Source organism: Hippichthys cyanospilos, chromosome 3 (genome assembly GCF_059441005.1).
Source record: "Hippichthys cyanospilos isolate Australia breed blue-spotted pipefish chromosome 3, RoL_Hcya_1.0, whole genome shotgun sequence".
NCBI classification, from domain to species: domain Eukaryota; kingdom Metazoa; phylum Chordata; class Actinopteri; order Syngnathiformes; family Syngnathidae; genus Hippichthys; species Hippichthys cyanospilos.
Window position 1 is genome coordinate 21,978,163 of NC_142371.1, and position 14,908 is coordinate 21,993,070.

The 14,908-nt window shown below is 41.6% G+C and overlaps 2 protein-coding genes across 7 annotated transcripts; one reads left to right on the forward strand and one right to left on the reverse strand.

The window, feature by feature from the left end:
• Positions 1 to 134: 134 nt before the first annotated feature.
• Positions 135 to 8,360, reverse strand: lsr (lipolysis stimulated lipoprotein receptor). 3 transcript variants are annotated; one of them, XM_088411994.1, is made up of 11 exons: positions 8,174 to 8,360; positions 5,982 to 6,311; positions 5,229 to 5,348; positions 4,903 to 4,959; positions 3,374 to 3,520; positions 3,072 to 3,272; positions 2,931 to 2,987; positions 2,731 to 2,847; positions 1,895 to 2,189; positions 1,260 to 1,707; positions 135 to 646 (listed from the first exon to the last, which is right to left on the reverse strand). In XM_088411994.1, the coding sequence occupies exons 1-11, from the start codon at positions 8,217 to 8,219 to the stop codon at positions 611 to 613; spliced, it is 1,854 nt and encodes a 617-aa protein (XP_088268120.1). In that variant the 5' UTR covers positions 8,220 to 8,360; the 3' UTR covers positions 135 to 610. The 3 variants fall into 3 exon arrangements, with proteins under 3 accessions (XP_088268120.1, XP_088268119.1, XP_088268121.1); XM_088411993.1 differs by having other exon boundaries at positions 2,931 to 2,990; XM_088411995.1 differs by lacking the exon at positions 4,903 to 4,959 and having other exon boundaries at positions 2,931 to 2,990.
• Positions 8,361 to 9,337: 977 nt separating this feature from the next.
• On the forward strand, positions 9,338 to 14,858 carry LOC148426281 (serine/threonine-protein kinase Nek7). Of its 4 annotated transcripts, none has more exons than XM_088410579.1 (7): positions 9,349 to 9,455; positions 11,412 to 11,577; positions 11,737 to 11,875; positions 12,175 to 12,282; positions 12,726 to 13,203; positions 13,341 to 13,463; positions 13,535 to 14,858. In XM_088410579.1, exons 2-7 carry the CDS (start codon positions 11,432 to 11,434, stop codon positions 13,612 to 13,614), a joined length of 1,074 nt encoding a protein of 357 aa, XP_088266705.1. In that variant the 5' UTR covers positions 9,349 to 9,455; positions 11,412 to 11,431; the 3' UTR covers positions 13,615 to 14,858. The 4 variants fall into 4 exon arrangements, with proteins under 4 accessions (XP_088266707.1, XP_088266705.1, XP_088266706.1 ...); XM_088410580.1 differs by having other exon boundaries at positions 12,726 to 13,167; XM_088410581.1 differs by having other exon boundaries at positions 9,338 to 9,455; positions 13,341 to 14,858.
• Positions 14,859 to 14,908: the final 50 nt, after the last annotated feature.

Consider the following 14,908-nt stretch of genomic DNA (forward strand, 5'->3'; position numbering starts at 1 on the left):
GAAATTATATTTACCTGTTATATTTTTATTTGATTAGTTGGGAATATTCTTTAAAGCAAATGTCCTTTTAAGTGACAATGACGCCAAGTCGAGTGCAGACATGGCGGCCTCTAGTGGTTAAAAATGCCACTGCATAGTTTGCAAAGCAGGACAGCTTTATTTGTAAAATATGCTTATGTCACAAACATTTTAATGGTCAGCTGTACAAGAGAATTTATAAAATGATCAAATTCATGTAGAATATAGTAAACCACAAAAACATGTTCTAAAAAGTATATCCTCAAATCTCTCTTGGTATACAGCTTCTAAATAAAACTATGACTAAAACTAAATGTCTACACTTTTGTACAGATGAAGGCACTTGCGGCAGCCGCAATATTTCATACATAAAATTTCATAAAAGCATTGTGTCTCTCACGCTTACATGCGCACATAAACATACAATAAATTCATCTTGCAACAAGGCTTGTAAGTGAAGTACTAAAAAGATTTTAAAAAATAGCACAGCAAATTAGGGAAGTAAAAACTGTACAATCTCAAAATGTACTTGTTTTTTTTTGGTTGTTTTTTTTTTTTTAAGGGAGGGGGGTTGCTTTCTGTTCAGGTTGTCTCACACCACCAGACTTTCCCGGCTCACAGCTCCATTCTGTAGAGGGGTAAAAAGGGGAGAAAATGACGAAAAACATAACTACAAAAACATACGCCATTTTTTATGACAAATTCGCAAACTCCCACATCTGTGAAGGACATGTGCTTCTAATTTAGAGCTTTTAAATTACCCCCAAAATGCATGACTTTCTGTTAAATTTGGTGCAAAGATCCTTTAGACTTTTTTTTGTGTGCACTTATGATTGACATCTACCTTCAACGTTGGCATTTGGCCAAATTGAACGGAGCATTAATATTTTTCTTCAACTTTCCAAGGATTTTTTTTTTTAAACAAATCCATGTTTTCACCTGGATACACATGCTTGCATTTTTTTGTTTTGTCATTTCATGATAAGGCTGCAATTGGCTGGCAACCAGGTGAGGGTGTCCCTCACCTACTGCCCGAATTTAGCTGGGATAGGCAGCAGCAAACCTCTGAGCATTCTGAGGATAAGCGTCTATAGAAAATGGATTGATGGATGTTCACCCAATTTTGCGTCATAGAATTTTGTTTTTCTTTTTACAACTTTGCAGGGGACGCTAACTAAGTACATTTTGGAGGATTGTGTATTCCTTAAATTGTGTCACATCCAACTAGAGCTGGTTCTCACCTTGCGCATGTTGCTTTTCTTAGACGAGGTCATACTTTCATCATCGCTGTAGGGCGGCGGTAAAGCGCCGGGTCCGGAAGGCGGGTTGAGAGGCAGGGGCGGGGGCCCCCGGGGGGGTGCCGCCCCGCCCCGGTCCGAACGCCCGCCGTCACTCTCTAGTCGGTCACGGCTGCGAGCCCTCTGCTGCTCCCCCATCCTTTTCCTTTCCATGGCCTCCCTCAGGAAGCTGTCGTCGTACTCGTCTCTCCTATCGCGGCCGCCGCCCGGTCGCCGCTCCCTCTCCAGGTCCATCAGGTCGTCGCGACTGCGGCTACGCCTCCCCGGAAGGGCGCCATACCCTCCTCCGCCGCCTCCTCCTCTTCGGTAGTCTTCGGGAGAGTAGTCGCGGCGCCTGCGGTCGTCTCGGTCATAGCCGCCGCGGCCGCTGCTGCTCCACTCATCATCAGAGCTGAAGAGCAGTTACTTTCAAAATGTTGTTCAAATTTAACTGAATAAGAGCTGGGTGACTGAATGAATTTCATGAGGTATCGGGAATTTTTTCCCTGCTGTTTCCATAATTACTATTGTTCAGAATCATGACAAACAAACCAAATCCAAATAGAGGGGGAAAAAAAAAAAAGTAAAGTAGAACTCACCCTCTCCTGCCTCTAGGCTCGCCAGGGCGTCTGTGCGGTGGGTAATCATCACGGCCATAGCGGCGCCCGATATCATCCAAGTTCTCCATGGAGCGGGCCCGGGCCCTGTCGCCCATGTAACCTCGACGCGGAGGTTCGTCAGGGCGACGGTGCACGTGTTGTGACACACTGCTGATGGTGCTCATGCCCTCGTCGCCGTCATATACTGTGGACAGCGCCGGCGGCTGAGGGCGACCGCCGCGGGATCGTGGGTCAGCGCTGTCGTGCAGTGAAGTCACTTCGCTCACGTTGTCCACTGAGAACAGGGCACAAGAAGGGAACTTTGAACCTAAACTCACCAGGTAACAACACTACGTTTATATTTTCTAGAGCAGTGGCTCTCAAATGCTACTAACCATTGAAAATGCTGAAAGTCATAATGCAACAAGCACATGAGTGAGAAAATAAATGTGCAAAACAGTTAGCTGGGCAAAAGGTGCACTCTTCAAAAAATCTAAATCACAAAACTTATTCTGTTTCAATTACCAAGTGATTCCATCAGTAATTCTTCATAATGTCTGGCATAGTGAGTGATGCGGGTCAGCAAATGATAATGCTTGGTGTTGTGTTACATCAGTCCACATTCAAAAATTAACTCTAGATAGCTTTATAACAGGTATTTGGCTTCAATCTTTTCGTAATAAAATTGGAGTTATTGTACCAATCATTTCAGCCCCGAATTTCATATCATTAGCATTTACTGCACATGTCATCATGAGCCCAAGTCATGTAAAAATAATAACGTAAAAACATCTAAGAAATCTGATTTGTAATTATGTGTAAGCCAAGTGACTCACAGCGGTTGTAATTGGTGGGTCTCGATGGGTCCAGGTTGGCGAGCTCTCGCTCCATGTAATAAATGGCACGTGTAGCATTGCCGTCAGGGTCTACCTGGATGCGATAACCACTCCGAGCTGGAGGCAACAATATTTGTGGAGGAAATCAACGGTAATTCTCAGCGTATTCGGGGATTATTATTCTAATAGTTTTTTCTTACTATGGTCGCCACCGCCGCCATCTTGGTCGTGCAGCAGAGGCACCTGGGAGCCTTGTCCTACTACACACAAATAATACAATTCCAAATATAGTAAACAGTACACCCCAACAGGATATGACTTTCATTACAGTGATTTCTTACCGCTGGCGCCGTCGTATTCACGCCCATAGCCATTTTGTGAGGGCGGGACCCCGACTCCATTCGGTAGAGGAAGCAACGGCATGGCGGGCTGGTGGGCCAGCGGCCCGCTGTAGGCCGGCTGGGCATACATGCTGGGTGCGTAAACGGTGGTGGCGTACTGGTTGGACATGCCTTTCTTCACCGCCTTGCCCGCCTCGTACACTGAACCATCAAACACAAGTTTATGTCATGTAATCAATCCAACGAAAGGCCAATCTAGTTCCATACGAGCAAATAAAACGTCCATTTTTGTGAATACTCACACGCTCGTGGGCAGCAGCATCGGTCGGGGCAGCAGGGGCAGCTGACGTAGCAGCAGCACGTATGCGGACAACACTGACACCAGCAGATGCCGATGAGCAACAGCAGCAGAAGGAAACCCAATACCACCACAACCACCAGAAGCCAATCTGCACAAAAAAAAAAGAATAATCACAATAAGGATTTATTTCAAGTCAAAGTGCTGTTTCCAACACAATAAAAAAGACAGGAGAGGCGACAAGAATCAAGGCAGAGAGCACCCTAGAGTGTGGCACAACCATGTCTGTCTGCTCCAACACAAACACTGTCACCACATAACACAAGTCATATTTCACATTTTAAAAGACACGGTCAGACACGTCACTGGAATTCATTGGGAGAAAGTTACATTTTTTAATGATTCTCAACGTGCTGCTTTCTCTGGTAAGAAAATGGTTCAAATAGCAAAACGCAACAATGAAAATGTGGCACAGATACCACTTTATAGAAAAAAAGTACTTATTTGAACCATTTGAAGACTCTCAGTGAACTGACAAAAGATAATGTCATTACCTAACGCAATAGTGATGAAAGAAAATATTTTATTTGAAACAAATACAGCTGACCAAGTACACATTATCTACTACATTGCGCTGTGCTTGGCAGAGGTAATAATTGAGCTTTTTTTTTTTATCCCCTCGAAGCTAATCTTCAAATGCCTGCTTTCCTATTTGAGATCAACAACCTTCGCCTCACAAACTGGTTGAACTAGTTCATATGAGGCATGACACAATTTCAGCTCTGCGCAGGAAAACAAACACAAGAAAGAAAAAGCATGAAAAATAGAAGCATTACAAATGCTATGTTGTAATTTGATAAAGATGAAATAGTAGATCAAGGAAAGTTTCAAAGAAATGACTGATGAGAAGACAAGCAAGTATTTTCAGACGCACGGCCAAAAGGTTTTTTTTGGAAATGCACTGCAAAAACTTTACTTGATAAAACCACTTCTCTGTTTTGTTGCTGCCGCAGTCATCATTTCATGAGTCACCAGTATTTTTAATTTTTTACATATCTTTACTTAGTTTTATATTTAAGACGATTTACAACCACTAATTCCCACTTGTCATGAGAGGACTTTTTTAAAACTTTTAAAAAGACAGACATTTTAATGCCAATGATGGACTTGTTTATAGATTCATTGATTCAATACCTTTTAAAACGTAGATATCTATGGGAATCCAAATATATGTATATGTATTATTGTTTTATTTAAAATTTTTAATAAATGGTCCCAGCAAAGGCAAGGAGCTAAAACGGTGGCAGGGATTTTATGTTGCGACAAGATCATCTAGTTATTTTATATTTTCTTTTTATTTCGCTACGATTTTAAATGTGAGCCAAGATAACCCATTAATAACTTATTTAAAGCCTATTCAAATTGACTAAAAACTGCTTGAATCACATTCTCCTGTGAATTGCTAAGAATGTGCACTTCCGACGAAATATCTACTAGCGCTCAATCCAATCACTCTGAGGGCTTTTGTACTACCTTCCATAACCAGTAAGTCAATGCCAGGCAGCAGGTCAGAAGTATTTGACTTTCTCTCTGCGAAAGAAAGATAAAGCCACAATTACTGGATCTTGTGCGCGCTTGAAACGACCAAACCTGCCAACCATGTGTTTCGATTGTAAAACACGACTACATCGCTTGAACAAATCCTCCAATATTTCCTCGACTTTATCCGAAAGCTGTTTGAGGGGGGCTGTCTTCGCAAACCTAATTGATTACCACTTTTATCTATTTATTGTATTTGTGGCGGGGTAAAGCAAAAGGAAGAGAAGGAATTTAGGAAGAAGCATTTGATTGGCGTTTACCCAAGACAATGAGCTCAGTGTAGTCCTCTCCGTTGCCCGTGAGGTCCTGCGAGGAGATGACAGAGCACACGTAGACGCCGCTGTCGCCCCATGCCGTCTGTGCTATGTTAAGGTCAGCGTCTGGCAAGGAGAAAACATGAAAAGATGAGCACGATGGGTTGAAAGCAACAAAGATTGGTCATCTCCCAGCTGTGAGGCTGTGAGTTGGATTCCCCGACTATCGTGTCCTTGAGCAAGACACAGAACCACCGGTTGCTCCTGATGTTGTGTCATCAGTAGGTAAATTACTAACTATTATGAAACACTTTGAGCACCAAAGATAGAAAAAGATCTAATTAAGTGAAAGCCCATTTACCATTTAATAACAAGCAATTGGGCGATCTGATTTTTGCAAATATAAATAAATACATTTAGGAAATTAACATCCATCCATCCATCTTCTAGAACCGCTTATCCTCACAAGGGTCGCATGGTTAACAAAATTAAACAACTTCATAAACAGAATTAGACCATCTTATTCTTCACTGAGAAACACATTTTGGTTAAAAAATGATTTGAAACGCCCGTTCGGGGTCAATGAGCCATGATTCACTGCAAATGAATGATACATTATTAACAAATTAAAAAAAAAAAACAGTCTGAGAATATAAAAAAACTTGCGTCACGCTTAATAAGTAACAACATAATCTGATTAAAGGAGAATTTTGTATCAATTTTCATTACACCGCACAGATCTCATCTTGATGCACTCACTGTTGATGACGCTGATCTTTCGGCCTTGATATTCGCTGCCAAGCGTGACGGCGCTGCCCTGCTTGGAGGCCACGATGCGCACTGTGCGCTGGCTGTCGGCGCACTCGATGTTGGGGTCGTAGTTGGGGTTGTTCTGCGACAGGATGTTGTCGGCGCTGCTAGGGTTGAGCGCCGCCTGCACAGGGTCACGGCAGTACGACTTATAGCGCCACGTGACCACCGCCGGTTGCGTGGCGGTCGTCTGAAAGTTGCAGGTGAGCGTGACGGGCTGGAACAGGATGACCACGTAGCGCTTCACCGGGCTGCTCACAGACACCGCCATGGCCGACTCTGAAACCACATTGGACCAGAAGTGCCGTGAAAAAATGTGCAAGCAATAATTATCATGATGTCAGATGCTTAAGAACCCGAAGCGCCCTGAATCAAGGTGGAGGCATCCACCTCCATATTTTATGAACAGATAGAACCAAGTTATGTAACAATTTATTTCTTCACTGCTTAGTATCGCCATGAGCCAGTGATGAGTCACCTACTATGTCATCTTCATACCTAAAGCACGCCGAGAGGAATTACGCTTTAAGGAGTCCAGCGTGTGGAAAGCAAGAAAGAAATCAAGATAATCAAAGCATTTTGAGGCATGACAAATACTGACAGTCATTATTAAAAAGTTCATATCATTGTACACTAAATAGAATTCTCAATCATTCACACCTTGATCATGTCCAAAGATTGAATTAAGGCAACTGGACTATCGTTACTCATTATATATTTGTTGTTTTTCTTGTTTTATGTAATGTGGAAGTCAGAGGTGGCGTGACCCCCCCCGCAACTCTGGCTCTCCTTTTGGTCACCCCTACTCCTACTGATTATTTTCTGTCATTTTTACATTCATGGAGTGTTCTTAAACACCCAAAACCCTGACAGTTATTAATATTGACTGCATTTTATTTAGATTTATATAATACATACATTATTTTATTTCATGAAAACCCTGAGTGTGCATGCCCCCCCCCCCCCTTCCAGAGGTGTTGCGCCACCATCTAAACCCCGAAGAAAAATTCATGGGTAGGCCCCTGGTTGAAATAGCCAGCAAACAAACTGTCTAGATATTTTATACTAAAAAGGGTGAGCAAGCAATCTGATAGTTTTCCATTTCAACTGGGGTTAAAAAAAAATAATAACAGCTAACATAGCTAATTCAACCACAAAAACTGGTCAACATAAAAACGTCTGCTTTTAAACTCTAATTATCCATTTAAAACCATATTTGCAATCACTGAAATTATGTCCAGAAGAGGGCAAAAATAAACATTTCATATCATCTCTGCAAAGCTCACAGAGACTTTATTTCCAATAACAAATTGGATTCTCTTTTACTTTCACTATAGCTTGAATATCAACGTAATTGAAACAGTTCCCAGTATGATTAAAATACATTGTTTTGGTTAATTATGGCAACTACAACTATAGATAAGATTTCAGATACCAACTGTTTACATTAAGAGTCTTTTGATGTGATCACTGCTATAACTATAAATTTCACTCTACAGTAGCAACTATTCTTTAACAGTCAATATTGTGATGGATAAGGAAAGAATCATACAGTTTTGTCATCAATGAACCTTTTTCCTCCATCAACACGATGCCTTACATATATAATTTAAAGTGACTAAAAACTTTGATAAGTAATCACACAATGAATCAGAAGAATACCTATCAATTGTTTTGGTCATAAAAATTTTCATTGTAAATAAAGAGACTTGGTGGGGATTGCCAGTTTAATAAAATTCCTCAAGAATTTCAATAGGTACCAGGCAGAAAGTAGAGCAAATCTATACATTAAAATCTAACACCACAATAAGCAGGTAAATTTTTTTTAAATGACAAAATTGTGTGGGCTTTTTTTTTTAATTATTAATCGGATGTAACCTGGCTGCCATTTTGTTCACCAAATGTGTTCAACTGACTTTTAGTGGGGAACATGAACACAACATTATTCCCGAAAAACATCGCAATAAAACTGTTTTAAAAAGTTCATGAAAACTCTCGTGTTTATGGTTGCCTGAAAACACACAAAACGTCCAATAATGCGATTTAACTGATGAAATTAAGACATAAACATGAGCGGGGAAAAAATGTCCACCGTCTGAGGCGGAAGAGGGCCCACCCAGTTAAGGGAAAAAAACTCTTACCTGTCGCCAGAGTTGCGGCGATAAATAACGCCAAAAATATCTTCATTGCGCCGTCCTCTGCGATTTAATCGATTGATATCGCTTTTCCTAGTCAACACGATGTCCGAAAAACAACTTTACATAATGCTGGAACCGTAAATTCCCTCTCAACCAGGTCGCGTCAACCCCATTTTGTGACGTCCCTAGTTTCGCCAAGGAGGGCAGTACCTGAACGCAACACGCAGGTGTAAGTCCAGACATGTTGCGAAACACGGAGGGGGAGCGACCCTGGTTTAAACGTCTCTTCTCGAGAGCAACGACAAATTTAACGCAAAAACCAAATATTAATACCACAATAACATTTTTAAAATATAAATATGGCTGTTTAACAGAACTGTGTTTTGAATACGAACGTAAACAGGCATTAAACAAAGTTTCTCGGCCCCATTTCTGGGAGTGGTACGTCCCGTTTGGCGATTAAGGTTATCACATTGTTGTTTGTTAATGTTCAACAGCTTGGTTCCTGTGGGGTTTTTTTTTCATCCGTTCATTCTTTTTCTTCCCGCTCAAATATGAATGGCACACGATATAATTATATACTAAACATATTAGTTGACAATAATAACATGTTACGGCTGTTTCCATGTACTGGATGTAAATGTAGACTGCGTCGTCCTATAGGCGCAAGAATGTAGGTGAAACATTTGAGGCCCTCTGAGACATTTTTAACCCACATTTTTGTATTCTTATAAAATTGTATTTATATTTTATTTTACAAATCTATTTGAAATACATTTCTTTACCGACATCATGACAGAACGTAATGAAACTTGCCAGTCACCACGTTGGTATTTGCTGACCTCCAGTGGAAGAAAATTAGTCAGAGAAACCAAGGACTTGACAGTTGCGAAACTTTCAAAAATAAAATTTAAAAAATATTTTTGTCACTACTTAAACGGTGATGTGCGATTTCAAAACCACCATGTCTGAGAAAGACTAACCAAACTAAGAGAGAAGCTGCAATAAGTTAAAATAAGGTTTTATACAGGTAGTTTTTGTGGGTGCTGCTGTTTTGGTTGACAACAGAGTTCAAATGACACCCTAATAACACGTGGTAACTATTTTTGTCCTGTTTTATTCATTTGTCTCGAGTGGACTTGTATACTGCCATCATACAATTCAGTCAGGCTGGGGCAGGCCCTCCCGCTTGGAGGGAGGCGTGGTACGAACCCAAGGAGGTGTGATAAAACAGCTAACTATGCCAATTCATGTTCAGACCTGACACCTCTGCTCTTCCTCAACGGTAAGAAAAAAAAAATCTATATTTGTTTTATACTAGCAGAATGCTGACGACGGATGATAATATACGGTGAATTTATTGATTCATTCTTGCTTGATATGCAGGTGATATTTTGCATCCTGCTTTAACCGCTGGTGGTTTTTCCAGTTTGTCAGTCTTCTTTGTAATCTGACCAGCGATCAGTTTGGTGCAAACGCACATTCGTGTTTAAGTCCAATGACTAAAAGCAGGGAGGGAAAGTGTTTTTTTTTTATATACCTGGGAAAAGAACCGACACTGTTCGTCAATGCCGGAAACGCTCCTTTATACCAGGAATGATTCTTTGCGCTCATTTCATCATATGTTCTTCCCCCTTTGTCTTGATGAGTTGATGCAGTTTGACAGATGATAATTCTTGCGTTTCCTTGGAAGAAAAGATTAGAATCAAGAAGCATCCCCACCCTGTGGTTAAATCCGGTTTAAAGAGAAAGCAGGAGCACACATGAAAATACAGAAAACGAAATGTATGGCCAGATCAACACTATACACGCATTTTAAAAATATCCTGTAATATTTGTTTGATTTCAAAGTCAAGTAAAAAAAAACTAAAAAAAATGAATCCAGTATATATTTACAAAATTTGTTCTATGCGGCCCCACTAGTCTAAACATAGCATCCTGATTAATATTGAGTTTGTGGAATATGAATTAAAAGGCAAAATCCTTCTGTTTTCATCCATCTCAGGGGGTGGCCATTTTGCCACTTGTTGTTTGTGGGCAGATTGATTCAGATTTTGATTTTTTTTTTTTTAATATTTGTTTTGATATTGATCGTTCTCAGTATAATAAGAAGGACACTTTATTTATTTCCTCCTTAATATGCTCAATTAATATTGATTTGAACAAAGGCTTTGGGTGTTGCTTTTGGGGGTAAATACAATGGTATTTTATTTTAGCAAATTATTCATTCAAAGGAAAAAAAACTCTCGGAAATTGATTCAAAATATGAAATTTTCACCTTAAAATATTCTATTGTATATACACGAGCAAAAGTAATAATAGTCCTGTCTTCACATGATATTGGATTGATACCAAATCTTTCAGTGTGGCACATTACACAGAAGTCATTACCTGCATATGACAGGTATTTTCATAGGAAAGCAATTTGTGTTGTTACATAATTGCTCACATCCGCCATGAACAAAATAAACACATTCACATACCACCAATCAGGCAAAGGTGCAGCAGATTTTGCTTCGGAAAAAAAAGTAATGAACTGAGTAATGGAGACTGTCTTTCCAAAGACAGTCCACCAATGACATTTTAGACAAATTCTGGGGGACGTACTTTGTTAAATGCCTCCTAGTCGTGTGGGTGAAATAAATCAAAATTTTATGATAATTTTGAGCATACTTGTACGGTATTTTGTCTAATCCTTTGAGCTTTCCTTCAGAGGAATTTGACATCAAAGGAAAATCTTTGGAAGAAGATTTAGGGAGCTGATATTTCACCTAGATGGTAACAACATGTCAAAGTTTGACGTGGCATGATAACTTAGTTATCGCCCTATCAGGAGTGTGCTATCCCTTGATTTAAATCCTGTGAGAATGATGAGAAAGAAAAAGACCCAAAATTTGTCAAAATACAACACAAGGGTTACAAAAAATAGTGCCTGACACCTGTTTGACCAATCAACACAAAACTGGGCTCACATCTATCCCATGTAGTTGGCTAGTGCAAGAGGAATTCAAGTTTGTAACATTCAAGAGGCGTGCCTCAAGGCTCAATTTTAGATCCACTGCTATTCTCGATTTCCTATGCAAATCAGCAGTTCATCACATTGACCATGCTTGTCCATGAAGTGACCTTTCCAGATCACTTGGTTAGTTTCGTTTGACGGCCCCTTGTTTTGGATCTCACATTGTCATGCAGGTAGACTCAATGATGAACTGTGTGTGTTGTAAATACTGACGTTACTTAGCGTCGACAAAAGCAGTCCGGATGGCGTACCCCACCGGGACTCTGGCACAAGGCTGCTTTGGCAAGGTGTACCGAGAGAAGTACAATGACACCTGGGCCGCCATCAAGAAGGTTCCTCAGCACCTCATCAACAGGAAGGATCTCGAAAGGGAGTGTGAAGTGTACAAGTGAGTAGCAAGCTAACTAACCGAATGTATAGAAACATAAAACCACTCACCCTTTGATAGCCAGGAGACAGGCAAGCAGAATTTTCCACAATATTGAACTCCAGCAAAATCCCAATAAAGTTGTTTTGTTCTCTTTTTTTCTTTTGTCTTTACGCGCAGTAAAGCCAATCACCCAAACATAGTCAAGCTGCTCGGCAACATTATGCTGAAAGACGGCAAATGGATCATTCCACTGGAGTTCATCTTCGGGGAGGACTTGGAGACTACCATCTTTAAGTCGGCAAAGTCCAAAATACAGGTGAGCGCGCGACCCGAGTGCACACCATCCAATTTAGGAATGGGCAAACATTTATGCTCAAGAAACGTAACGACCATTACGTGGACCGGATTAAAGGACGTAGCGTGCTGCATGTAGCCCTCAAACCGTACTTTACCCTCCGTGGTAGAATTATTAGTCTTCTGAAGTTTTACATTGGCCACTCCATGTTAATTTGCACACATGTAAATTCATTCAAGATCGAGTGTGGAAAAGCAGGTTTTGCCGTCAACGCCTCATCAAAACTCTTCCACGTTATTCTTTTTTGTTTGGTTTGACAGCTGACTCCAACGAATCGAGGCAAAATTATCGTAGGCATGTGTGAGGGGCTTCTGCACCTCCACTCTAAGGATATCGTCCATCAAGACCTCAAGCCTGAAAACATCATGGTGGGTACACATGTACTGAACCTAAATCTTTTAATGCTAGCCATTTACCTCAATCAATCTTCCCAAGACATTGTTTTACATTATATAATATATATATATATATATATATATATATATATATATATATATATATATATATATATATATAGAGCGAGAGAGAGAGAGAGAGAGAGAGAGAGAGAGAGAGAGAGAGAGAGAGAGAGAGAGAGAGAGAGAGTCCAGACATTAAATCATAGGTACTTATTTACATTTCTTTCAAATTTTCAAGTATTTGGCTGCTTTCAATCTATCATAACGTCACTTCCGGTAGCCCTTGCGGTGGATAGAGTAATAACACCTGCAATGGCTCACAGTTTTGAGAGGTTCTTAGAAAACTTTGGTGCGCCAAAATTTGCACATTACTGCTCTAAAACCAGCACCACCCATCATTTCTCCACCTCCAGGTGGAGCACAACACTAACCGAGCGGTGATCATAGACCTGGGCCTGGCCAAGTTTTTCCGGCGCGGCCTCAACTCGGCCGTGGACATGGGCAACGAGGCCTACTCGGCCCCCGAGGTGCTGCAGCGCAACAGCCAGCGGGACCAGCGCTCGGACGTTTGGGCCATGGGCAAGATCATTGCCGAGCTTTGCGCCCGCATCCGGCTGCACACCCCAAGCGTTTGCCCGGCCAAGATCAAGGAGGTGATGCGCGACCAGCCCTACTGCCAGGCCGTGTGCAGGATGGTGGAGAGCAACCCGGCCCTGAGGGCTTCCATGGTGGGCGTCATCAGCGAAATGAGGAGTGCGGCGGGAAGTCCGGGGCACCTCACTCCACCGCAGAGGCACATCAGGAACCGGTCGGCGTCGCCGGGTCGGAGAGGGGCATCACCAGGTCGAAGAGAAGGTTGGAGAGGGTCTCCATTCAACAATGAGCTGCGAGGTGCATAGTCAATGGAAATGTTTAGCCTTAAAGTTAAATACAACTGAACTGTACTTTGGCAATGGCACTAGTGAAACGGCTGCGCACTTTTGAGAAGTCACTCCCGGCGGTATGACTTGTCGTTTCGCTCATTTCAGGCCACTCTCCGAGGAACAACCGTGGATCCCCGCTAGGATGGGAACGCACCCCTCGACCGGACATTAAATTCATGCAGCGCAACCCTCGACAGCCCCGCTCTCTCTCCCCTCAGAGGAACCAAGGTTTGGTCCCGGCAGCAGATGGCGGCGCTCTGGCGCTGACCAAGGACATGATGAAAATGGGATTGTTCCAGGAGGCCACCCGCGACCTGCCGTGCCAGCTGCCCGCTACTGGCCGGGTGATGGTGCGGCGCTTCGAGGAGAAAAACGGTGAGGTAGAAACGTGGGCGCAGAAGGAAGTAGTCATGCGCAACGGCAAGATAATCAAGTATAATGACATCACCTTTAACAGCTCATAGTGGAACAGGATAAACCCTGGAGCTGGTTTTGACTTCTTGAAAGATAGTTTCAGTGCACTCCTGTTACAAAGTAAATCGCTGTTCATCGTTCGCCCATCTGGCGAGTATAAATTGTCAAGAAATCTGGATTCATTCTTTCTACATAGTATACAGAAAATCCCATTGAAAAACTGTCAGTGAACTTAACATGGCTTCTAAACTTTTGAATATACAACTACTGAATGTTTCCAAAACCTTTTTTTTTTTCCTAATGTTACGTTGATCTCTACATGTACGTCCAGAGTAAGCATGGGCCGATAATGGCAATATATCACTTTAAAAACGTCCAAACGATAAGCCCCATCCCGCGTCATTTGCCTTAACGGGCAATCCCCAAAGAAAACTCACTTCAACATTTTGTGTGTGTATTACTTTTACATTAGGTCTGCTTATACGGCTAGTGTTTGTTTACTTTCCTGCTAGAGCAAATACAAGCAGGAACGCACACATGCTGTACTTACGTTGTGATAGGACACCAGGAAATCGCTTTTGGAAGCATTCAAATATGCTTGGCGGACTGACAAAGAGACACCCATGACGCGCTCACTTGTATTTTCTGCGCTCTTGTGGCACAAATCTAACGCCATAGTATTCGTACTCAGGCCAAAGCAATGAAAGCATCGTTATGGCGCCATCTTGTGGCCTAGAAAAGACCTTGAGTTTATTTACAAAAAGAGCGGTGTTAAACAGGTTGGTATCTGATGTACATTCAACTATAATTACATTACTTAGATTTAAATTAAAATAACATTTCAAATTGAAATTTGCAATTCGCAGCAGGGATTTGTGAACGCGGGCTTTCACAAACTGCTTACAAATATATGCTACATATGTCTTTATTTACGAGCACGTCCCTAAAAGGTTTGAACCTCAACAATATGTTTACATGCCATCAAGGTCATCGTCACACTTTCCACGTCACGACAGGTGGTAGTCACCAACAAATTCACGAGCTAAAAAGGTTCAGACCTAGGAGTTCCACTCGATTTTTTTCCGACTATTTTAACTGGAAATTATGATTTCTATGTACAGTATATGACTGCATTTTAACGATGTGAAAAACTTTGTGAGCCTTCTGTGAAAAGTGCCAGTGATTAAAATGGACCTATTCACAAACATCTGTTTGACAGCTGTGTCATCCCTTCCACATTTTGTGTTGACTTCTGGGAG